Raw genomic sequence first — 26,370 nt, 5'->3', positions numbered from 1 at the left:
GGCGCCTCCCACGATCTCTGTCAGTCGCCCATAGGGTGATGATGACCCTGTCACCACCTAGAGACATCATGACAAGCCAAAATATCTCCTTATCATTAAAGATGGAGATAGAGCTTCTGATACGATATATATGGACCTTCACACAAAGAGGAAGGTAAGCTTGCTATACCTAGTAAAAGACCAACTGATTATTCTCTCTAACCATGGCTGACAAAACCATCGGAGGATGTGTCCAGACGCCCTGTCCGGACGCCTTTTGCAGGAACGATTGAACCAGGAATCTATATTGGTTGAGATCGTGCGTCCATCCATTTGGCAACTACGTGGATCACCAGGGACGCGAGGCCTCAACAACTATGACTCCTACTCGTTGTTTATATGGTAGAGGCTTCATCTATTTTGTCAGCGTTACATGAATCTTTAAATTTCTTTGAGTCATTTCACTTCAAAGAATACCAATGATGATGCATGAAAATTAAAATAAAGTTTAGAGTGATAGATGATAATTGGATACCTGTCATCATATTCCATTTACTTTACTTCTCTTAAGGTCTGAGTCAATGTTAAGTAATGGCAATAGTGTCTTAGACTTTGGCTCAACTCAAAAGCCATTTACTATATATATATATATAAATTATAAAAAATAATCCATAAAATCTATTTAGTAAATAGGTTGAATTGTATAACCTATTTTTTTCCTTAATCTTTTCATTATAAAGTTTTAATTTATTTAAATAAATAAAAAGCTTATGTTTAGCTGCAAAAAGTATTAAGGAAAGAAAAAAAAAATTAAAGAAAATGATTTTTTCATATTTGATTTAATTATGAAAAATATAAAAAAAAAAATATTATTAAATTTAGTTAGAATTTTATGCATTTTAAAATTATTTAATCCTTATATAATTGAGGAAATTAAGTGAAATCAATTTTTAAAAACATATAAAAATAATTTATTAATTTTAAATTTATTTTTTATTTTATTTCGTTTTTTCTTTCATTTCACTTTTCTTCTCTATTTTCCTTTCCTTATATTTTCCGGGAACCAAACATAGCACTAAGGAAAATATTTTACTCATGTTTGGTTTTGAACATGAAAAATATGAAAAAAAAATTAAATATAATTAAAATAAGTTAAAATTTTATATATTTTTAAATTATTTAATCTTTACATAGAAAAGGAAAAATAAGTAAATGAGTTTAAAATAGAATATAAAATAATTTTATTGATTTTAAATTTATTTTTTATTTTTCTTTCCTTTTTCTAGTTTAAAGTTTATATATATATTTTATATTTTTTCATACTATTGTTTTTGAAGAAAAATTAGGCATTTAGTAAAAAATTGGAAAATACTTTAAATCACTTATAATGCTTAATTTAAAATAATAAAAAAACACTTAATATATGATTTTCTCAAAAACGCTTTTAGCTAGAGAAAACATTTTAATTAAAAGCAATTCAAAGAAAAATATAAGTATCATAGTAGAGGTCCCCGAAACTTTAAAGGTAACTGATAGAAGTAATATTTAATGATTTGTTATTCAATGACACTTTCAATTATTCAAAATGTTTCCAATAAGTTATAAAATATAACTTTACAACCAAGATGAATATCATATTATATAGAATATTAGCAATGAAATAATAATTTATTATTTTATTCGAAGGAGCCCATTTATTGTCAATGTACATATTTTTGTTGGACACTATATTTAATACTAGTAGTTGTGAAATGTGAAAGACGAAGACTATTATTACTATTATTTACTCGAATTCACTTGAAGGCAGAAAAATGAAAATACTTATGGATTGGATTTTGAAGGTCTACATGATTTATTTAATGAAAAATAGAATTTTGTATCAAAAATAAAAGAAATTAATGGTTTTACATTAAAATTTATTTATTTTTCATTAGATGACATTGAAAAATATAATAATAACTTAAATGAATATAAGGTGATAATATGACATGATGATTATTGTAATGGTAAGAACACAAAACGATAATTTAATGGGTCAAAATATGTGCCATAATGAAGTTCAAGTGAACATAATAACCATTGAATGAGTTTGCATGAAATGATTACATAGATAGATGGATAGATAGCAGAAGACGATGTGAACAAACATGTCCATTCAAAACAAGTATATATGATGTAAAATAACAATCAAATCATTCATTTTCTTATTATATACACATTGGCAATAAAAGAAAGATTCAAGAAGTGACTAGTTAATTAGATGGTTATAAATATGGAGATAATTATGATATATTTTATGTAATTAAGATCATAGGTTTATACCCATTAAAATTTAAGTTCTTTCCTCAAATGAAATGATTATAATGGTGACAACACAATGATAATTTAACCAATCCAAATATGTTTTATAATTGAGCCCAAATTTGAACATAGCCCATTAAATGAGTCCAAGTGTAATAAGTAGATCATAGATATATGGATAAAGGAGAAAATATTAGAAGGAACATGATTAGATGTAATACTGTGGTGAAAGCGATGAATTGAATAAACAGGTCCATTCAAAACAAGTACACATGACATAAAAGAACAACCAAATGCCGCACTATTGAAGGAAGATGAAAGAGAGAAAAACCAACCTAAAGCATTTCATACTCATGTATGCCATTGGCAACAGAAGAAACATTCCTTGAGTGACTAGTTAGGTAGATGGTTATGAACATGAAAATAATTATGATCTATTTTATCTATTCGAAACCATAGGTTTAATTATACCCATTAAAATTTAATTTCTTCCTTTAGATGGCATTTAATATAACTTAAATTAATGTAAGGTAATAAGGTGATATGATTATTGTAACGATGACAACACAAAGCCCGAATTTGAACATCAACCACTAAATGAGTCTTAAGTGTAATCATAACTGGATCGATAGATAGAGGAGAAAAGATCACAAGGAACTTAGATGATAAAGTACTGTAGTGGAAGCGATGAGATCAGCCAGCATGTTCATTCAGACGAAGTATACATGAGATCAAAGAAACACCAAGCCACTCTATTCATGCAAGTTAAAAGAGAGAAAACAACCAAACCCCATGCATTTCGTGCTGTATACACATTGGAAACAAAAGAAAGATCCAAAGGGTGCAACCCTAACTAGCTCATAACTATCTAGCTAGCACTTCTCCTCAGGGCATGACCCATTAGCCATAGTCTCCATCTGCATGCCATCATTAGGTTTTTGAGGCTTGTACCACACTGCACAAACCAGAAATACTGCGAAATTAATGAAGCTTAGTATGGCTAGAAGCCCATAGAAACAATCAAGTCTTCCGTAGTTGATGTTGTCTGCTAGCCATCCTTGGCCATCTCTGCTCCCTGTCACCCTCTTCACTACCGATACCAAGAAGCTACTAACAAAGAAACCTAGCGAGAGAGTTGAGAGGAAGAGTCCAGTGCTCATAGTTTTCATCCCCTTGGGTGATTGGGTAATGAAGAAATCGAGCTGACCAGTGTATATGAAGGCTTCTCCAGAACCCACCAAGAAGAACTGTGGAATCAGCAAGAAGACGCTAATGGGAAGAGTAGCAGTGTTGTCACCCACGGCTTTTGCCACAGATAATCGTCTCCTCTCAGCTAGTGCTGCAGCTGTCATTCCCACTATTGAGAGAATGAGGCCTAAGGCAATTCTCTGTAGGCTGGAGAAACCTGTTGCAGAGTGATTAATAAGTTACTCATGCCTTTAGTATTAACAAGGAAACAACACTCTAGTCTAGGGATCTTAGGTGAGGCCAAGATCCTGCTCGATCTCATCAACATTAGAGATATCAGATTGGAAAGAATGAGAAAAGAGAGAGAACACATATTCATTTAAGGTGATGCTTTGATCCCCTTGAGTCACACATAAAATTATTTTTCTTTCTAATTTACCTGGCTTTCCTCTCCATTTCTTCCACATTGGCATGATGAATCGGTCATAAACTGCCAGAGTAATCAATATGGCTGCAACAAAGAAGACAGTAAGAGAGCCGGCTGGAATTTGGAAATTGCCAATTGATCTCTCCATGGTGGATGCTTGCTCAACTGAAAATGTGATCATCTGGGCATATGTAGTCCAAAATATGATGGTTGTGGCCCATATTGGCAGCAGCCTGGCCATCATTTTCACTTCTTCTACCCTTGTCACTGAGCATAGCTTCCAAGGGTTTGGATCAGAACTGGCAGTTTTATCAAACTCTCCTGCTAGAATGGCAGCCTTGTCCAAGCAACTACAACAGAAAAAACATGAGATCAATATTGTTACAAATAATGCCAGAAGATTACTTGAATATTTCTAGTTGAATAAAAATTACTCACCGGAACTGATCTGTGTGCTGGATTCTTGAACCCTCAGCAGAATCCTCATACAGTAAGCTGGCATTAAAAGGAAGATCCATCTTCCTCTTCCTCATGGCAGCTACAATAACTTGGGAAATGTGCACAATGGGACTTCCCACACTTTTCTTGTATCTGTATCTTTTAGTCCCGGAAAAGTACACCAAGATGGCTATAAGCATTGAGACACAACAAATTCCATAACCCAAGCTTCGACTCACTTCATCTTGTATGTAGACGAGGACGGTAACTGCCATCAAAGTTCCTGTGCTAATGAAGAAAAAGAACCTGCTGAAGAAATAGATCATCTGGGACTGCTCTTTTTCATCCTTGTCATCGAATTGATCGGTTCCAAATCCTGAGACACTCGATTTTAGGCCACCCGTCCCCAGTGCAATCAGATACAAGGCCAAGTATAGAATTCCCATTTGGAAGCCATTGGCTTGTTTGCATGTTTGGGTAGGAGTATTTTTGCATGGAGGTGGTTGAAGCTGCGGCAGTCTGGTGATTATTGCTAACATGCCAGTACCCTAAATCATAGTTATCACCAAAATGAAGATTAAAAACAATGAATAAAAGTAAAACAAAGGGTAGCTCATTCCTTATTACCAATTTTATTTTTCCATCCAAACGTGGTGGTGCTGGTGGCATATGGGAAAGAAGGATCATTTTTATAGATAGAATTTGTTGGACTATTTACACTCACCATTGCTTGTACTGTGGCAAAGATAGCAATTGTTCTGAACCTTCCAAGGAAAGAATCAGCAAGAAAGCCTCCAAGCAGACACAGGAGAAAGGATGTGCCCATAAAATCTGTCACAGTATTAGCTGAAGTAGCACTAGGCAGATGCATTGTGGAAACCAAATATGTCACAAGGTTTACTGCTATTCCCATGGTCGAAAGCCTCTCGCATATTTCAATCCCTGTCAAAATTTTGAGAGATCTGTAAATTCAGGTGCCACAAAAAATACTCACTTCATTAAAGACTAAAAAGACTTAAATATTTTTTTTCTCAACTAAACAATTGCTAAATTTCCTGATCTTCTTCATTTTTTCGATTCCCTCTTACTTCTAATATAATTTATATTGTGGGGACAAGGATCAAAAATTAAAAATATCAGAAATTAAGGAATTCATAAGGTACATATTAGAATTTAATTTTTGAATAACAAAAGACAGTAAGATGATAAAAAGGGCTGGTTCTTTTATAAAGTTGGGTGCATAATTGTATAAAGCAAGGTGGGGAAAAAGAGGATGGGAATAAGAGTATATCTGCATACTTCACATGAGTGAACCAGATAGAATATCTGCCTTATCCCCACAAACTTTCAAAGAGGACATGAAATATTATCATATATATGCAAAGTGTAAAGATTTGTGTTCTAAGGGTCCCACTCAGATTGTCTTCCCTCACAGATCAAATACCCCTCCTGCCCAGTCAAATAAAATAGAACAAAGCAAAGTTTGCAGATAAAATTAAGAACTTGAGTTGACTTTTAGGGAAACATTGACACCCGATGAGGAGGTTTCGTATCTGAAGTGCAGAATCTTCTGATGAGCTTTTGTTTTCTACTTATGTCTCCCTAGCTAGTTGGTCATTTAGCATGAACCACCTGCTTACTATTCTTTTCAAAATTCATTACCAACAGATCACATGCTGAGTGAATGAAAAGTTTCACATTAGAAAAACTCTCTCTCCCTCCCTCCCTCCTTCCTTTCTTGCCTCTACATATTTTTCCCATTTAACTAGTTAATATAAATATACAAAATAAAAAATAATAAAATAATAATAAAATCAGAAAGTATGGATGTTATCATCAACTAAAGCAAATAGAATGTGATTTTAAAAACTGGACTGTAAACTCAAGTGTTGTGAAAATGTTAGAATTGGAATTAAAGTCCCCAGATCTATTGAAATTGAACATCGTGAAGCAAGCTTCAAGATCATATGGAAAATGATTAGTTCTTTGATTTTGAAAAAGGCCTTGAATGAACAGAATAGTCCAAACAAGAAAACAGACAAGCAAAGAAGAAGAAAAGGAAGAGATAATGCACTTTTGGTTTTCCAACCAGGAAAGAAAAGGAAAGAGAAAAAAGACATAGGCCATGGAGCATAGTTTTGAGTTCTAAGCTGAAGCCAAACCACAAGGATCAATGATGGTGGAAACATGATATATGAAGAAGCTAGCTTACAGATATATATAACAAGAGATTAACAAACCTAGAATAAGAGCAGCAGGCACCCAACCACCGGTTTTTGATCTATCAGCAGGGAACCCTTTGTAATCTACAGCATCAGCAACTGTCCAACTCATCTTCCCTTCCTGAGAGATTAAGACAAAATTAAAAAAAAAAAAATTAAACTATGAACAAGATGACAAGTACCAACTGTCATTGATTCAAAAGAGTATCTTAAGAAACGAAGTAATAAAAGTAACTCAATAATAACCATTTTGCCAACTCTTAGTGTAGGAAAACTTGAAACCTGAAAAAGATTGAAAGCTAGGAAAGTGAGAATCTTCCTCTCTTCTATGCTCCAATTGACGACTTAGCTATCTTGGGAGCTTCTCCTTTTATAGGCAAAGTTATGTAGACCATGTTCAACTAAAAGTGCCCCACCACTACCAGCTTGAGACAGGCCACCGCTGGGAAGAGATTAGGTTCATCCCATTTTCAATGTGGAAGGTTCTAGGGACTGATTTAAATTTTGTTGTTTTAGCAGATATTTTTTAGAAAAATAAGAAAAACTAAAGGTGATGTTGATTTGTTAGAGAGGAAGGTATAAGAGCAAAATAAATGGAATCTGGAACGTGCAATGCCCGTGGCATTTTTGTTACCACTTCTCCTTTTTGATAGGATAATAGCCTCTTGGTTACAGAGGATATATGTGAACCACAGTACACCAACCCTTCCAAGTTTCATCAAGTGCTTTTGCTACCCCACAAGAGCGCGCAAATGCTTCCCACCTTTTGTTTTCCCTTGCTAACTCCTTTGTCTCTGTATGGGCAAAAAGAGAGGGAGAAATTTTATTTTATTGATCACATGAGCAGCCCTTTTTTGACATGAAAACAATGTTATTACAGTGCCCATTCAATTATTTGGTTTTTACAAGGAGTTATACTCAACTATCATTTTTAGAATCGATTGGGATGGCTGCATTGATAGATCAAACAACTGGCTTAGCTGCAAAGGCATGCCAACTTCGTCAGTCAAGGAAGTGGCTAAGTTGCAATGGTATAGAACTAGTGTCTATATGTAAGTTGAACATGGAAATTTTCAACAGTATTAACTGAACGTTGGTTCTTTTCATCACTGGAGGAGTCAATAGGGATTGCGACCATACAGGTGTACGCTGGATACTCCACTCAGGAAGAGACATTATGAGCTTTGAACCCAAAATCTTAGGCCTAAAGTGTAGGGGCCATATAATCAAAGAGGTGAATGGTCGGTTCATCGATCAGCTGACTTTATTGGCGGGCAGGAGTAGTTCACCCATGTCGTGGTGGTGTGCTACCTTACCAACTTCAGAAAGAAATTTAGCAGAATTCACGCAGTCAGAGATATAAAGTGAAACGAAAGAAGACAAAGGGTGTATTAGGTTTTGGGTAGAGAAAAATTGAAAGAGTTTAAAATGTATATTCTTAAATTTCATTAGTAAATTTAATCTTGTTGAATTTTGACTTAGTATTTGCTGGAATTTGAATTTTGAATATTGCAGCTGGAGTCTTCCACAAAATCTGCAACATCTAGATATTTTCTTATTTTTATTTGGTCAAGATTTGGTTTCTATTTTATAGGAAGTAGTTGTTCATCATCTAGTAGCTTGATTTTCTGCTATTCTAATGTCATTTAAGTTACAAGTTCATGTATAAATTCAGCATTCTTCATCAATAAAAAAAAAGTCCCAGCAGCCCAAAAATACATATTTTGTATAAGTATTTAATCTTATACCAACAAAGTGGTATCAGAGCCATAGTTATCTTGAGGGGCCAGTGAGGTGAGAGAACCCAAACACCTTCTAAAATCATATAGCAATGGAAGAGTCAAGTCTCACAGTTGCACCATCAATTCTTGATGGAGACAATTATGAAACTTGGGCTGTTAGAATGACAGTTCATCTACAAGCACTTGATGTTTGGGAAGCAGTTGAAGAAAATTATGAAGTTCCTCCCCTAGGAGCCAATCCAACTGTGGCTCAAATGAAGTTGCATAAAGAAAGAAGGACAAGAAAGGCTAAAGCGAAAGCTTGCTTGTTTGCTGCAGTTTCACCATCAATTTTCATCAAAATTATGAAAATTGATTCAGCTGCAGAAATTTGGGAGTATCTCAAGGAGGAATACAAAGGAGATGAAAGAATCAAGAACATGCAGGTGATGAACTTGATTCGAGAATTTGAAATGAAGAAAATGAGGGAGTCTGATGCTGTTAAAGACTATGCTGCACAACTTCTTTCAATAGCAGACAAAGTTAGGCTGCTTGGAAAAGAATTTTCCAATGAGAAGATTGTTCAAAAGATATTGGTTACACTTCCTGAGAAATATGAAGTTACAATTTCCTCTTTGGAGAATTCAAAAGATCTGTCAACTATTAGCTTGACAGAATTATTACATTCCTTGGAGGCTGTGGAACAAAGAAGACTCATGAGACAAGGAGATACTGCAGAAGGAGCATTTCAAGCAAGAATGCAGAAAAATGCAGGCCATAAAAATGGAAAGGTGAACAACAACAAGTCGTGTGGCAACAACCAGAAAAATGGAGTTTTTCCACCTTGTCCTCATTGCAAGAAGACAAATCATTCTCCACAAAAATGTTGGTGGAGACCAGATGTGAAATGCAACAAGTGTGGTAAACAAGGACATGTGGAGAGGATTTGCAAAAATCAACAGCAGGAAGAAACTAATGCAGTAGTTGACTATTGTCAGGAGGAGCAATTGTTTGCAGCAACGTGTTTTGCTAATAAAAACACCTCTAAAAGCTGGCTTGTGGATAGTGGTTGTACAAACCACATGACAAATAATCAAGATCTCTTTAGAGAACTTGATAGAACAACTATTTCCAAAGTCAGAATTGGAAATGGTAAGTAAATTCCAGTGAAGGGCAAAGGAACGGTTGCTATCGAAAGCCAAACAGGTTTGAAACTCATTTATGATGTTTTGTTTGTGCCTGACATTGACCAAAACTTACTCAGTGTTGGACAGCTCGTTGAGAAAGAATTTAAAGTTTATTTTGAAGATAGGAATTGCATTATCAAGGATGCTGAAGGCAAAGAGGTGTTCAACATAAAAATGAAGGGCAAGAGTTTTGCCTTGAATTTACTGGAAGATGAGCATACTGCTATTTTACAACAAGATAGCACAACAATGTTTTGGGACAGAAGGGTCGAGCACTTTCATCATGATGATGTGCTCTACATGAAGAAAAATCAAATAGTTGAAGGACTTCCTGACTTAGAAAAAGATCTTCTTATATGTGCTACTTGTCAATATGGGAAGCAAACTAAACTTCCCTTTCCAAAGAAAATATCCTGGAGAGCAACCCAAAAACTGCAACTGGTGCATACTGATGTTGGTGGATCTCAAAAAATGCCATCCTTGAAATGGAATGCAAACAATGTTTGGTGGATCTAAAAAAATGCCATCCTTGAAATGGAATGCAAACAATTTTGGGCTAAAACTGCAAGTAGAGCAGTATATTTTCTGAACATATTGCCAACAAAAGTGTTAAAGAAGCAGACCCCTTTCGAAGTTTGGTTTGAGTGTCTACGTGCAAGACTTGGAGTTTGCATCTACGAAGTCAAGGAGGAGTGTTGAATTTTGACTTAGTATTTGCTGGAATTTGAATTTTGAATATTGCAGCTGGAGTCTTCCACAAAATCTGCAACATCTAGATATTTTCTTTTTTTTTATTTGGTCAAGATTTGGTTTCTATTTTATAGGAAGTAGTTGTTCATCATCTAGTAGCTTGATTTTCTGCTATTCTAATGTCATTTAAGTTACAAGTTCATGTATAAATTCAGCATTCTTCATCAATAAAAAAAAAGTCCCAGCAGCCCAAAAATACATATTTTGTATAAGTATTTAATCTTATACCAACAAATCTCCCTCTCGCCATGGACGTAGGCAATTATGTTCAACCATGTAAATATTTTCTCTTCTATTTCATTTTATTTTTCTAACTGCATATGGGTGTTATGATTTTCTCATCAGGTGGGTATAAGAGCTTTTGTGGAATTAAAAAGGTTTAGCGCAACTATTTTCCGAAATATAAAAGATGATGAAGTTTCTTTTGAAGAAATTCAAGGGGCGTTTTTCTGAACCTTATTCTTGGAAGCCTTGAATCAGGGAAAAAGTAGAGAAAGATACAGATTCTAACATGTGGATAACAATAAGCGGCTTTATAAGGAGTACCATCGATTGTCACCATCGATCTCGTAGTCACTGAATTACTAGACTAAGAAAGACATTGTTTGAAAGCATCCGAAAGTGAAATAATATTCCATTTTTGCTTTTCATAGAGTTTGGAATTGAATTCTCCCTATTTTGTTCCTATCATACTTTCAGAAATGAGATTTGCTTCTTTTCTATTGACAATTAAGTAATTGAAAAAAGGAAAATGTTTTCTTTTCCAACTTCCATGTGATCCTCGTTTGTGGAGCACACATTTGAAAGTAATACTAATATATGATGATGATTATTTTCTTTCTCAAAATGAAGATGAAAAACATTCACAAAGATTATTGAAATTGAGGTTAATTTCAATTCATCTAGTCCCCAGCCGCTCCAAACTACCAACTGTACACAAAGTTATCAGCCAGCACACCTGGCTTATTACACATCCGTGCATGATGCCTGTATTTATCTAATAATTGAGCCAGGGTCCCTACCAGACTCCCACCATCTCAAAGCAAATTTGAAAAGGAGAAAAAGAACTCATCATGCTAATGTAGAATCCTTGACTTCTTCAGTTTTGGTGACAATCATGGCAGGGGAGAAGGGTCACTTGCAAAGTCAGCTAGAGGAGTGGGATGAATAAAATCAAGCTCAATAATCTGAGAGGATACATATAATGGGGTTTGACTAAATCATTGGAGGAGGCTCATGAAAGAAATGGAGTCCTATTGCAGATGGATCAGAGTCATGTTTATCAATATGCCCACATGTGCTGTATGTCCATGTGATCTGCACGTGCACTCAATTTTCAATAGTTAGTATGTATGGAGGAGTAGATATGCAGTGCATCTGCAGATGAACCAACAGACAGAAATGTGAGCTATCACCACCCCCACCAGCCACTAGGGCAACATACAACATGAGGAAGTGGTCCACTGCACAGAAGAGAATGCCAAACCCCATATTCAGACAACCTTCTATGGGCCCCTAAACCTCCTCTTTTCTTCCACAATTCCACTAAATATGCAGCCAAGCATTTGTTTAATCCCTTTTGACTCTTATCACATAAAGAGAATAAATCACAACAACATCTACCTGGGTAGGGATTATTGTCCACTCTGGTGTTGCATGTTTCCCACCCTCTCCTTCTATCCTTTAGAGGCCAGATGTTGGAGAGAGAGAGCTCCAAGTGTACATGGTGGGTGTGTTAATTTCTTTATTATTTGCATACAGTGCCTCATTCCAATTATTGAGGGCAAGCCACCCCAGATCCTTTTCCACCATTTCAGCAAATCTTTTATTTCAAGATTTATGGCTCCCTTCTTTTTATCTTGCTCATCCAATTCATTTTCAAAATTGTGCCTATGTTCCACTGTTCCACCAACCCCAAATTTTTCGCTTTTGTAGAGACTAATATTCTAAGTTTTTCAAAATTAACCAAGGTTTCTTTATCTCATTTCATTTTGTCTTGCAAAAAATATTGACTATGACAGACATTAATCTCCATATCATCATCGTCTTGAATCTTGATGAGGTTCGACTCATCGCTATGATTTTTTGGACGGTCAATAGAATGTGATTTGAGGCATATATGTGTATATCTGCCATTGCATGGAGGTAAAAGGATAATATAATCCTTGAGGAGACCAAGGAATATGCTTGATATAGAGGAACTCAAGTTCTAGTGTCCCACTTCTTTTCATTCTCCATGTGTAAAGTGATGCATAATAAACAAACAAAAAGAATGAAAAACTTGCTTTAATTGTGATTAGATTCTTGATCCATTTTGCATTATACATTTAGATGTCCATATCTTAAGGGGCATATCGTTTCTGATGTGCTTCCCCAAAGTTTGTGGTAAACAAGCAAACAAATCCTGGCTTATATTTAATTATATCATTTCAAGCTCCTCAAGTCATCTCGTAGACAATTATACACAGTCCAACAAGGGAACACCGCGCATTCATTATTATTCTAACTTTGCTAGCCACCGAGGACTAAAATGAAGGAAAGATAATTAAATATTCAGACCGACAACGATAGAGAATCTTTGAAATATCCTAGCGCCAACCATCAACCAGTTTTGAGGGCTACAATTCCTGATGAGTGTATAATTAAGGGCTTCTCTTTTCTTGGATAAAATTTTATTCCATTGGCATCAGTAATTACTTGATCATAACACTACTATTGTTTCCTGCCCTTAGACTTGAACTAATTCTAATGTTAAAAAGAAGTATTGTTGATGGGAGATTATATATGGAGGAAGAGAAACATACATTTTATTAGAATATGTAGTGGGAAATATTTGGTTTTCTGCACACAGATGTGTGCTAGAATTAGTTCCAATTGATCTTATTGTGGCTGGATTTTGTCCTAACTCCGCAGACTCTTGCCAAATTTCGATGGATGGTATAGAAGGAGTCAACAGAATGAGTGGCTACCGCCATTTAATTATTTCGACCTTCCAGATAAAGACTCCTAAACAGGACCATTAAATGGTCCCAAACACAAGAATTTCTCCCAACCCCAACTACTTATTCAGTAGAAGAATATATAGATCTTGTGAATGCACTTTTTCAACATTAAATCAAATTGGTTTTCTGTAGTGCAACTTTCAGTTTTGCTCTTATTATACTCCACATATTGTTGGGAATTGAATTTGAGGTGGCTCTAGGAGAAAAATATAAAGGTGAAAAGAGCAGAAGCGGCTGCACCACCGGTTCGCCCAATCCTTGCCATCAATCACATCATCCTCCCGCATTTCCAAATTCTTATGGTGTTTGGATTCCAGGAAACTTCACAGTGATATGTCATGCCAAAAACCGAAGGGAATGGACACGGCCATATACAATTCAATGTCAAATACGACCGAAGTTAAATGCTATAAAAACAACTGAAAGGAAAATATAGCATCCTCACTCAGCTCTACAACTTTGACATCTTGGTTTTGTATGGATTCATCTGCTGACTGTCTCATTGTATGCTGTCTTAGATAAAGATGAGTAGTGGAAAATTTGATTAAAAAAAATACAAGAAAGTGTTATTAGTAATGACAATGATAATTGAGAAAAGCATTAGAAGGTATTATTGCTTTCTTTTCTTAATACGACATACTTTATGTGGCAAACTGATGGAACACTAAAGGTATATATAACATTCTATACGTCGAGGAGATGCCGTTTTTAACATTCTATATGCTTGCTTTCAATGGTGGATTGGTAGGTACTGAAAATTACATTTTTGCTGCTCTAGCACAATTTCATTGCCTCGTGCTATCCGGACATTCAATCAACAACTAGCGTTAGGTCTAGGGAGAGTTCGCTGCTATGTTTATTGAGGTATCACTCTGAATAATGCTACTTTTTCTGAATGTCTCTCCAGTTGAAGGGGAAAAAATTTTCTTTTGTAAAGATCAGCGAGAAATAAAAAGGGATAGGTCCCCTCTCTGTTCATTCCTTGGGTATCTGTAGTTTATTTTGTAATTGGTGTTATGTGTGATTAATGATTGATTTACATGCCGTACGATATTTTTGGATATACACTCTTGATTTTTATGGTATCTTTTTAAGTGGTTCTTGTGATCTAACTTATCCTTTGCTAGTTTTAAGTTTCTTTATCAACGTAGATTAAAGTTTGACTTGTCTTTCTACGGTCTTAACTTATCACATTTTATCTTTGGGTTATTTTTTAGGTAGTACTTGTCACAATATACCATTATTGGTTTACTTTTTTCAAATAGTATTGGTGGCCAGCTGGATGTAAAGGATATGCTTGCTTTCAATGGTGGATTAGAATTCGTCCATTTCTGCATTTATGCATATAACATTCTATATGCCGAGGAGATGCCCTTTTTAACGTGGTTCCACAAAAGTTTGAGGCAAACAAGCACACAAATCATGTTTTAGATTATTAATTTATATGTAAAAAGTATGATTAATGGAGCTTATAATAAATGGTAAAACTCTATGATTGATGTCGTAGACAAAAGATTCAGTCCTGAGTCCACCAAAGAGAATGATCCAGAGTCCAACAAGGCGACGCTGCCCTGACAATAATTCTAGCTTTACTGCCTACTCATGATGGACTAAGAGATACCCATACCCACAAGAAAAGTGAGTTAAGATATGAATTTTCTAAGGGGCCTTCTGTATTCGATATTTTAAACCCAAATGCTACTTCAGTTGTCAACCAAGAATATATGTTCCTAATACGCTGTCTCAGTATGAACCCACAGCGGGTTTGTGGATGCATCTTTGTATATTGCTCTTTACTATGTTAAACAAATCTTGTAGCCTCTGGTTCTAAGTTTTTGAACCTTAAACAACACGGTCACAGCAGGAGTCGACCATGAGAACAAGTAGCTGTATTGTGCGACGACTGATTCTGAAGTGGATGCCAAATTCCCCTGGTTCTTTGAGTTTGAAGGAGAGGATTGTTAGGTTTACAGAAAGAATAGGAAAATAAGAACCTCTTTATTCCTTTGTGATTCATTGTATTATATACAGGTTCTAAGAGGTATGTGTGAGCTGTAAATTACCACCAAGATTGGTAGTAGAAGATTGATAGAGAATATGGATATTACAGCAAGATTGGTAGGAGATTGATAGAGAACATGGGTAGTGTTTGCTACCAAAAATATATAGGTCAACGGGTTTTCCTTTCATGCCCCCGCAAGATTGAGCTTCCATCTTGGATGCCAAGCTTGGAACGATGATTTAAAAACTGAAGGCGAGGTAGGGGCTTTGTGAGAGAGTTAGCGAGTTGGTCAGATGTATGAATATGAGAAACACGTAGCAACTTCTTCGACACTTGATCACGAACAAAGTGGAAATCAATGGCAATGTGTGTCATGCGAGAATGAAAGACAAGATTGGCACACACATATATAGCACCCACATTGTTGCAGTAAATTGTTGGAGTAGAGGGAGATTGGGCCTAAAGTTCATAAAGTAGGTTCTGCACCCAATTGATTTCAGCTGCGGTGGTAGCAACAGCTCAATATTCCGCTTTAGTGGAGGATCGAGTCATTGTTTTTTGTTTCTTAGAGCTCCAACTAATTGGGTTACACCCAAGAAACATGACATAAGCTGATGTGGAAGTGCGATCATCAGAGTTTCCCGCCTAATCAGCGTCTGCAAAGGCATGGAGAGTGAGTGGTGAGTGCTTTCAAAGAAATAGGCCAAGATGAATAGTGCCTTTGAGATATCGAAGAACCCTCTTAATTGCAAACCAATAAGTAGTGGATGGGCAGTGCATGAACTGAGATAGCTTGTTCACTATAAAAGATATATCAGGTTGAGTGAGAGAGAGATACTACATAGAACCAATGACTTGACAGTATTTAGTGGGATCAGTTGGAGGTGCCCCATCATGCAACTTAAGGGACATAGTGGAAGAGATCGGGGTGGAAATTGCATTAGCACCAAGCATATTATGTGTAGACCCTCCATTTTGTCCCTTTAGCACATGTCTTTAAGTTCACTTCTAATGCTCCATAATAGTTCCTTGGTGGCCCATTACTACTCGTACTACTTACCTTTTTTTGAGTCACCTCGAAGACTCTGGTTGAGGGATTTATCTAATTCCATTGTGACTCTTGGCAGCTTTAATTTAGACTTAAGTTTTTTTTCCTTCCTTTTTAGGATAGCTTTTAGGTGTATTTTTAGGATTGCACACTTGGACCCATTTAGATGCACATAGCCCACTTAGGTCCACTTAGACACGCTTTTAGACCCATTTATGTTTGCAAAACTTGCATAGTTACATGGCCTGCATGACTTGTGTGGATTGTATAAATTTCTTTATTATTTTACTTTATTTTATTTTATTATAAGTGTTCTAAATCATATTTCTTGGCTTTTTGGGGCATGAGGAAACAAACTGCCATATATTTTGGAATGAACATCACCAAAATTTCGGAAAAAGGAAAGTGGCAGATTTTTTTAGTATGAGAAAGGAAAGTTTCCTTTTGGAAAAAGAGAGATAGAATAAAAGAAAATATTGGAGGGAAAAAAAAAGGGTGTTTTTTTTTTGTGAAAATGAGTACGGATAGCACGTAGAACAAAAAAAAAGGGACTGGTAGCACGCATTGGGAGCAAAGGAAGAAGAAAAACAAGGATTCACCATTTTTTTGAGGATTTTCAGAGAAGAACCATAGCACGGAAGCTAAGTAACCAAGTGGAGACTGCCCAGTTGAAGAACCATAGCACAGAAGCCAAGTAACTGAGTGGAGATTGCCCAAGTACGTTTTCAGTTATTTTCTATGCCTTCTTTTGTGTTCGATTCTTGATGATTCACTGATGGTTCTGAGTATTTATTTCGTTGATTGGAATAGACATCAAGGACCACTTATTTGTTTTGTTGAATCGAAATAACTTATAAACTTGTTCTGTTATGGTTGTGTTCTTGATTTCTTTGATTCTTTCTATAAATAACTAAAACAGAGATTTATGTTTGGGCTTGAATGTTTGTGGAATCTTGATATAATTTCAACTAAATTTGTCTTGACGTGTTCAATTCTTCAAGCCATTTTCAAAATAATGAAGTGTGGCTTGTCTGTTTACCCATCTTTATCTCATCTGCTTTGTTTTTCTTGGATTATTTTTCTTTGCTTTTGCATCTATGTATTTCTTCCATCTTCCTGCTTTGGTGTTTTAGGCTACAGAAACCATAATAGAATGAATATTCCGAGAAAGGTGGGAACTTTATAAAGTCTGTGTAAAACGGGATTTCTTGGGGTTAGACAGATGCAGAGGTTACCATAGTTCCTAAGGATTCTTCGTTTGTGGCATTCTGGGTTCGATGTTCGGGGATTTAAACTATGAATATGTTCCTCTGATAATTGTGATTGATAGATGAATCTGCATTCTTTGGGTTTTGTATGGTAAAAAAAGGGTAAAATTGAACCATCTGATAAGGTTTATATTCCTACCAGCAGTACAAAATTATCTGATGATGTTCCTATAAATGGAAGCATTAATTTGCATGATCCCGGAAAATCAACCGGACATGAGTTTGATGATTTTTCCATGCTTGACATGACTTCTAGTGTTATCAACAGTCTTCAAACTTAACCATTCTCTTCAAGAGTCCATTGGTTTAGTTGATTCTGTAACAAAATGGACTCTTGAAAATGATCCAAGATGTAGGAAGATGGAAGAAATACATAGATGCAGAAGCAAAGAAAAATAATCCAAGAAAAACAAAGCAGAGGAGATAATGATGGGTAAATAGACAAGCCACACTTCATTATTTTGAAAATGGCTTGAAAAATTGAACACGTCAAGACAAATTTAGTTGAAATTATATCAAGATTCCACAAACATTCAAGCCCAAACATAAATCTTTGTTTTAGTTATATATAGAAAGAATCAAAGAAATCAAGAACACAACCATAACATAACAAGTTTATAAGTAATTTCGATTCAACAAAACAAATAAGTGGTCCTTGATGTCTATTCCAATCAATGAAATAACTACTCAGAACCATCAGTGAATCATCAGGAATCAAACACAAAAGAAGGCATAGAAAATAATTGAAAACATACCTGGGCAGTCTCCACTCGGTTACTTAGCTTCCGTGCTATGGTTCTTCAACTGGGCAGTCTCCACTTGGTTACTTGGCTTCCGTGCTATGGTTCTTCTCTGAAAATCCTCAAAAAAAATGGTGAATCCTTGTTTTCCTTCTTCCTCTGTTCCCAATGCGTGCTACCAGTCCTTTTTTTTTTGTTCTACGTGCTATCTGTACTCATTTTCACAAAAAAAAAAAAAAAACCCCCTCTTTTTTTTCCCTCCAATATTTTCTTTTATTCTATCTCCCTTTTTCCAAAAGGAAACTTTCCTTTCTTTTACTAAAAAAATCTGCCACTTTCCTTTCTCTGAAATTTTGGTGATCTTCATTCCAAAATATATGGCAATTCGTTTCCTCGTGCCTCAAAAAGCCAAGAAATATGATTTAGAACACTTATAATAAAATAAAGTAAAATAATAAAGAAATTTATACAATCCACATAAGTCATGTAGGCCATGAAACCATGCAAGTTATGCAAATATAAATGGGTCTAAAAGCGTGTCTAAGTGGGCCTAAGTGGGCTACGTGCATCTAAATGGGTTCAAGTGTGCAATCCTAAAAATGCACCTAAAAGCCATCCTAAAAAGGAAGGAAAAAAAAACCTAAGTCTAAATTAGGGCTGCCAAGAGTCACAATGGAATTAGATAAATCCCTCAACCAGAGTCTCCGGGGTGACTCAAAAAAAGGTAAGTAGTATGAGTATTAATGGGTCACCAAGGAACTATTGTGGAGCATTAGAAGTGAACTTAAAGACATATGTTAAAGGGACAAAATGGAGGGTCTACAATTATGTTTCTCTAGTAGATCACGAATGTACTTGTACTGAGAAAGGAAGAGGTCGTAGGAAGTATGTATGGCTTCAACTCCAAGGAAGTATGCCAAAGGACCAAGATCTTTGAGAGAAAAACGATGAGCTAGGGTGGTAATAAATTGTTGGACCTGTTGAGAGGAGGTGCCAGTGATGATGATGTCGTCCACATGAACAAGAAGGAACATAGTGAACTTTTTTTGGCGACGGATGAAGAGTGAGCTGTCAAACTTGGAGATGATGAACCCAATCGATAGAAATAAATTTTGGAGTTCTGTGTACCATGTACGTGGTGCCTGATGAAGACCATAGATAGCTTTCTGTAATTTGCAGACATGCTGTGGGAATTGAGGATCATGAAATCCTTGTGGTTGCTGCATAAAAACATCTTCAACTGAAGTTCCCTGCAAAAATGCATTGTTAACATCCAATTGGCGTAAAGCCCAACCATAAGTGACAGCTAAGTGAAGAAGGATTTGAATTGTTGTTAGCTTGACCACTAGACTAAAAGTGTCTGAGAAATCAATTTCAAGTCTTTGATGAAAGTCTTTAGCAACAAGGCGAGCTTTATATCGCATTACTGAGCCATCAGGGTTCCGTTTAATATGAAAAATCCACTTGCACCCAACAATGTTTTGTGTTGGGTTATGAGGAACACGGGTCCAGGTAGAGTTATGAACTAGGGCATCAAATTCCTCACTCATTGTTTGTCGCCAATGAGGAATTTTTAGGGCTTGGGAGACGGTTGTGGGTTCAAAGGACTCATTGGATGATGGGGTGGTGGCACTCAAATTGAGAATTTGTTTGGGTTTAAAAATATTATTTTGGCCTATAGTAATCATGTTGTGACCATGGTGTGAGGAGGAGTTGTTTTGGTGAGAGGGATATAATAAAGGAAAATCGGAGAACTAACTTACCTGTGAGGGGTCATGCAAGTGGCCAACATTGGTACGAGACGAAAAAGTGGAGTCTGAGTGAACCAAGTCATTAGCTAGACAGTGAGTTATGTGTGGTGGGTCTGTGTTTGGTGAATGAGATGAGAATGTATGGGTATGCGGAATTGGAAAGTGGGTAGGCTGGTCAAGGAGAGACCAATGGGAGAGGCTTATGTTTGTGACCCTATTTACCTTTAATGAAAGATTATGAAAAGGGAATTCTGATTCCACAAATGCAACATGACGGGAGACAAATAGTTTATGGGACATAGGATCAAAGCAACAATAAGCATTATGTTCTAAAGAGTAACCAATGAACACACAAGGACAAGAACGAGGATCAAGTTTGTGAGACGTATAAGGATGAAGCCAAGGGTAACACAAGCATCCAAATACTCGCAATTTTGTGTCGTTGGGGCGTTTCTTGAAAAGTTTTTCAAAAGGAGATTGGTGACCCAAAATTGGAGTTGGCAACCTATTAATAAGATAGGTTGTTATTTGGAATGCACAAATCCAAAAGTAAAGTGGCATTGACACATGATGGAGAAGAACAAGTCCAGTTTCAACCACATGACAATGTTTACGTTCTACTGTAACAACGACTCGGGGTGTATGAGGTGGTGACTTAAGATGTTGAATACCAAAATGAGAAAGGACATGACTAAGACTTTGATACTCTCCACTACCATCAGAATAAACTGTTTGTATGGTGGTTGCAAAGTAATTTTCCACAATAGTTTTGAAACGTTCAAAGATAGAAGTGACATCAAATTTATGTTTAAGTGGATAGAGTCATGTATATTTTGTAAAATAGTCCACAAAAATCACATAATAACGATAATGATCATATGAAATTATTGGTGCAGGACCCCAAACATCTATGTAAATAATTTCTAACGGCTTAGTACACGAGATTGATGAGGTGCCAAAAGGCAATTTGTGACTTTTATTACTAAGGCAAGAGTCACAATGAAAAGAGAAGATACGAGGTGCAGACACAGGTAAAGCTTGAGTATAAAATAGCTTGGTGAGGACTTGAGATGAGGGGTGACCAAAACAACAATGCCAGGACTTCATGGTGGGTTTGTTGGCGAGAAAGACATGTGGTTTGGTTGTGGAGGTTGTGGATGACGTTGGCCACTCGTAGACATTTCCTTTATTCCTGCCTCGCACCAAGGATGCCCCCGTGCTTAAATCCTTCACAGTAAAAAATTCAATAGATGTGTTATTTTGATGTCAAAATTAAGAAACAGAAAGAATGTTTTTTTAATCAAGGGTGCACACAAAACATTGTCAAGCGAAAAAGTGGTTGTGGGTGCTTCGATTGTGGTGGAACCAACATGAGTTATAGGAATGCCATTACCATCGTCAATCATAATGTTCTCATAACCACCATAATTAGAGTGTAGTGAAAGATTTTGAAGATCCGAAGTGATGTGATGAGAGGCACTCGAGTCAACTATCCAAGTGGTACTGTCGTTAGCTTGATCTCTAGCCATGTAGTTGGCTTGAGGTGAGAAGCGTGGTGGTGGTCGGGAACGACATACCTTGGCACTGTGGCCAGCTTTGTCACATAGTTGACAAATAATTCGGCGTTGATTGGTACCATTGTTGGGACGCCAAGAATACTATGAAGGAAATGCTATTGGGGATGGTGATTTCCTTTATTGGAGAATTTATGATTACCTTGAACAATATTTTTTTCCCTGACTGTCAAAGATATTTCTATTGCCTAAGTTACTGGTTGATCCTTTGTTGTTGAAATTACCTCCCGAATGTCCACCAGATTTTTCACTACTTCCTTTATGATTAGTGAATTTGTGATGAAACTGAGCAGTGATTGATGGAGTTTCCTTGCTAGTGTCATCTTGCTTCAAAAGAGTTTCTTGATCCTGTAATTTGTCATGAAGTTCTTCGAATGTCACTGGTGAGTCTCTGGCTCAAATGGCAGCACTAATTTCTTTAAAATCATTGCCCAACCCATTGAGAACATGGAGGATAATTTCATCTTCACTGAGAGGATAGCCCATGAGAGCAAGATCATCGGTAATGATTTTGATGGTCTGCGTGTATTCAACAATGGATTGAGAACCCTTTGTTGTCTTCATCAGAATATTATGTAAACTAAGCATTTTGGTTCGTGATTGGTTTGCAAAGGTGATCTCTAGTTTCTGCCATGCTTCATGAGAAGTTGTTGTAGAGGAGATAAGTGAGGCAACAGCCCATGTGACTAATGCAAGAATGGCATGGAGAATGTAATCATTATGTCGTTTCCATAACTTGCACTCAGGATTGGAGATAGGTGTTGTAGAACCAGATTGCAGGATGGTTTCGGGAGGACAAAGAGTTGTGCCATTGAGGCAGCCCAACAGATCATATCCAAATAGAAGATTAGTGAATTGGGCTCTCCAAGATGCATAGTTATCAGCCATGATTCACAACTATGAATAGAGAGAGAGAAAAAAAATTGGAATGATGATCAAGGTTGTTGGACGTGCTGTGCAAAGCTTGCTTATAGCAAGTATGGCTCTGATACCATGTTCGGTTTACAGAAAGAATAGGAAAATAAGAGCCTCCTTATTCCTTTGTGATTCATTGTATTATATACAGGTTACAAGAGGTATGTGTGAGTTGTAAATTACCACCGAGATTGGTAGTAGAAGATTGATAGAGAATATGGATATTACAGCAAGATTGGTAGGAGATTGATAGAGAATATGGGTAGTGTTTGCTACCAAAAATATATAGGTCAACGGGTTTTCCTTTCCAGGATATCATCTTTGCTGATGGTCTAGATTCTCGAAACCATGGTAGCAACTTAATATCAACATTTGAACGTGAGGACTTTCCAAGTCTTTTGGGAACTCGAAATAATCAATCTCTCAAAAAAAAAAAAAAAAAAAATTGGTGGGAGGAGGGGCCGTTGTTTCTCTCAAATTGATCAGTCTCCTCATTGAATTCTTAGCTCAACAGCCTCTTGATATTTGATTGTTTTCTAAAAACACTTTTAATATAAAAAACCATTTCGTAAAATTTAAAAAACGCTTTTTAAAAATTATTTACAAGTACTTGAATGATTATTATTCTAAAAATATTTTTTTTATTATTGAATATAAATATTATTAAACATACTCTTATCTTTTTGCATGGGAGAACATTTTTTGAAATGTCATTATTTAAATAACATTTAAAATAGACTTCTTTTTTTTTTTAATGGGTAACATGTATTTTTTTTTACCTATTAATTAAAGCCAAGGTTTCTAGTTAGATGGGGAACAAAGTTTTAAAAAATAATTTAAAGAATTTAAAGGATCTCTAGAAATAATTTTTATAAATATTTCTCTCAAAAAAAATTATTTAAAATGTTTTAAGTTGAAGTATTTTTCCATAAAAATACTTTTGAGAGAATTATTTATTAAATAATTTTTTATGAAATATTATAGGTAATTTTTTCATTTTTTAAATTTTATTATACACTTAATTTTTTAAAAACACTGTGAAATCAAAATCTTCGTGATTTTAAAATAACATAGATAGGTGTTAATAAGACTGTTTATTAGAAGACAAACCGCAAGACACCTTCATGTTTGTGAAGGTATAAGGGTTCTATCTCGCCGTAACTCTTCTTGTTTTGCAAATTGAAACGGTGTCGTATATTGATGATCACTCGCCACCCGCCTTTCAAAATTCTTCACAGAGTAGTCCAACAACGGTCAATACAATTTAAATACTTCCACTCATCTAAGCATGTACACCAACCGCTCGACCAAAGTCCTCAGACAACCATTGCCTCTCTCAACCGTTCCATGCTCACAGCTCTACGCAGAAATCTTAGCCTTGAAGCTCTTGACCTCTTCAAGAAACAGCTTCAATGGGGTTTCGTGGGCAACATCGACCAGGTTACGGTTGCAATTGTGCTTAAGGCTTGCTGTGGCGACTCAAAACTCGGGTGTCAGATTCATGCGTTCGCAATTTCATCTGGGTTCATTTCTCATGTCACGGTTCCAAATTCTCTGATGAACATGTATTGTAAAGCTGGACTATTTGATCGAGCGTTGGTTGTGTTTGAGAATCTGAATAATCCCGATATTGTTTCTTGGAACACCGTCCTTTCAGGGTTTCAGAGGAGCGATGATGCGTTGAATTTTGCTCTTCGAATGAATTTCACTGGAGTTGCGTTCGATGCGGTGACATGTACCACTGTTCTTGCCTTTTGTTCTGACCATGAAGGATTTATTTTTGGATTTCAGCTGCATTCACGTATACTAAAATGTGGGTTAGATTGCGAAGTCTTTGTTGGGAATGCCCTTATTACAATGTATTCGAGATGCTGTCGTCTAGTGGAAGCCAGGAGAGTGTTTGATGAAATGCGCAATAAAGATTTGGTTTCATGGAATGCAATGCTCTCAGGGTATGCCCAAGAGGGAAATTCTGGATTAGAGGCGATTTTGGTTTTTCTTGAAATGCTGAAAGAAGGAATGAAGCTTGATCATGTCTCATTTACAGGTGCAATTTCAGCTTGTGGCCATGGAAAAGAGTTCGAGCTTGGGAGACAAATACACAGTTTGGCTGTGAAAATTGGATATGACACCCATGTTAAGGTTTGTAATGTTTTGATTTCAACGTATTCGAAGTGTGAAGACATTGAAGATGCAAAGTTGGTGTTTGAGAGCATTATCGATCGTAATGTAGTCTCCTGGACAACCATGATTTCAATAAGTGAAGAAGATGCCACGTCTCTCTTCAATGAGATGAGAAGGGATGGTGTTTATCCAAATGATGTTACATTTGTTGGATTAATTCATGCCATAACAATGAAGAATTTGGTGGAAGAAGGCCAGATGATTCATGGGGTTTGTGTGAAGACAAGCTTTTTGTCAGAACTGAATGTTTCCAACAGCCTAATCACCATGTATGCTAAATTTGAGTCCATGAGTGACTCAATGAAGGTTTTTGAGGAGCTTAACTACAGAGAAATCATATCATGGAATTCTTTGATCTCAGGATATGCCCAAAATGGACTGTGGCAAGAGGCACTACAAACATTCTTGTCAGCACTAATGGAGTCCCGGCCAAACGAATTCACATTTGGCAGTGTATTGAGCTCCATTGCCTCTGCCGAAGCCATCTCTATGAGACATGGGCAAAGGTGCCACTCTCATATACTAAAACTCGGCTTAAACACCAATCCAATTGTCTCGAGTGCACTCCTTGACATGTATGCAAAGCGTGGGAGCATTTGTGAATCTTTGGGAGTTTTCAGTGAAACCCCTCTGAAAAATGAAGTTGCTTGGACAGCAATAATCTCTGCCCATGCAAGGCATGGAGATTATGAAGCAGTAATGAATTTGTTCAAGGACATGGAGAGGGAAGGAGTAAAACCTGACTCTATCACTTTCCTTGCTGTAATAACAGCATGTGGGCGAAAGGGGATGGTTGATACAGGCTACCAGCTTTTTAACTCGATGGTGAAAGACCATTTGATTGAACCGTCACCGGAGCATTATTCTTCTATGGTGGATATGCTAGGCCGAGCAGGACGACTAAAGGAGGCAGAGGAATTTGTGGGTCAGATCCCTGGAGGAGCAGGATTATCTGTATTGCAGAGCTTGCTTGGGGCTTGTAGGATACATGGGAATGTTGATATGGCTAAAAGGGTAGCTGATGATTTGATTGAGATGGAGCCAATGGGGTCAGGCTCGTATGTGTTGATGTCAAACTTGTATGCAGAGAAGGGGGAATGGGAAAAGGTAGCCAAAATAAGGAAAGGGATGAGAGAAAGGGGAGTGAGGAAGGAAATAGGATTTAGTTGGGTGGATGTGGGTGATGCTGATGGTTCCTTGTATTTGCATGGGTTCTCCTCAGATGACAAGTTCCACCCTCAGTCTGAGGAGATATATAGGATGGCGGAAACACTGGGATTAGAAATGAAATTTTTAGAGAAGGAGAGAAAGAGGAAGAGTGTCTTTGTAACAACATGAAGTAGAGGAAGAGGGTCTTTGTAACAACATAAGTTGACAACCGTCACTGACTACCTCAAATCTTGTTAAAAGTGAAACGATTGCCTCAAATCCTTTTAAAGCGATGTATTATGGTTAAGAGTATGTTTGGTTACGAAAAATTCGAGGGAATGAAAAAAAATAAAGGAGAAAAGTAAAATAAAAGAAAAAGGTGGAAAGGTGAAGGAAAAAAAAAAATGATTTAAATTTATAAATTATTTTTATATGTTATTTCAAATTTATTTCATTTTAATTATATATATATATTTTATGATATAATTAAACATAAAAATAAAAATAAAAATTATTTTTTCTTT

The 26,370-nt window shown here is 36.2% G+C and overlaps 2 protein-coding genes across 4 annotated transcripts; one reads left to right on the top strand and one right to left on the bottom strand.

Moving 5' to 3' along the window:
- Positions 1-2,915: 2,915 nt before the first annotated feature.
- LOC100268060 (protein NRT1/ PTR FAMILY 6.2) lies at positions 2,916-6,981 on the bottom strand. 3 transcript variants are annotated; one of them, XM_002281939.4, is made up of 6 exons: positions 6,802-6,981; positions 6,574-6,676; positions 5,058-5,275; positions 4,334-4,881; positions 3,908-4,245; positions 2,916-3,685 (listed from the first exon to the last, which is right to left on the bottom strand). In XM_002281939.4, the coding sequence occupies exons 1-6, from the start codon at positions 6,802-6,804 to the stop codon at positions 3,153-3,155; spliced, it is 1,743 nt and encodes a 580-aa protein (XP_002281975.1). In that variant the 5' UTR covers positions 6,805-6,981; the 3' UTR covers positions 2,916-3,152. The 3 variants fall into 3 exon arrangements, with proteins under 3 accessions (XP_002281975.1, XP_010656420.1, XP_010656421.1); XM_010658118.3 differs by having other exon boundaries at positions 6,820-6,979; XM_010658119.3 differs by having other exon boundaries at positions 6,838-6,979.
- Positions 6,982-23,597: 16,616 nt separating this feature from the next.
- Positions 23,598-26,153, top strand: LOC100256028 (pentatricopeptide repeat-containing protein At4g32430, mitochondrial). Its single transcript, XM_002281917.4, has one exon. It carries the CDS (start codon positions 23,714-23,716, stop codon positions 26,033-26,035), a length of 2,322 nt encoding a protein of 773 aa, XP_002281953.1. The 5' UTR covers positions 23,598-23,713; the 3' UTR covers positions 26,036-26,153.
- Positions 26,154-26,370: the final 217 nt, after the last annotated feature.

Source organism: Vitis vinifera, chromosome 11, assembly GCF_030704535.1.
Source record: "Vitis vinifera cultivar Pinot Noir 40024 chromosome 11, ASM3070453v1".
Taxonomy (NCBI): Eukaryota; Viridiplantae; Streptophyta; class Magnoliopsida; order Vitales; family Vitaceae; genus Vitis; species Vitis vinifera.
The sequence above is the reverse complement of the archived record's forward strand: the minus strand, read 5'-3'. Positions and strand labels throughout refer to the sequence as shown.

Excerpts from the sequence above, each read along its gene's own strand:
- LOC100268060 (XM_002281939.4), bottom strand. Across the intron at positions 5,276-6,573 it reads GCCTGCTGCTCTTATTCTAG|GGATTGAAATATGCGAGAGG; the intron begins GTTTGTTAATCT and ends AAATTTTGACAG. Across the intron at positions 3,686-3,907 it reads GAAATGGAGAGGAAAGCCAG|GTTTCTCCAGCCTACAGAGA; the intron begins GTAAATTAGAAA and ends ACTCTGCAACAG.
- LOC100256028 (XM_002281917.4), top strand. The coding sequence starts at position 23,714 with ATGATCACTCGCCACCCGCCTTTCAAAATTCTTCACAGAGTAGTCCAA.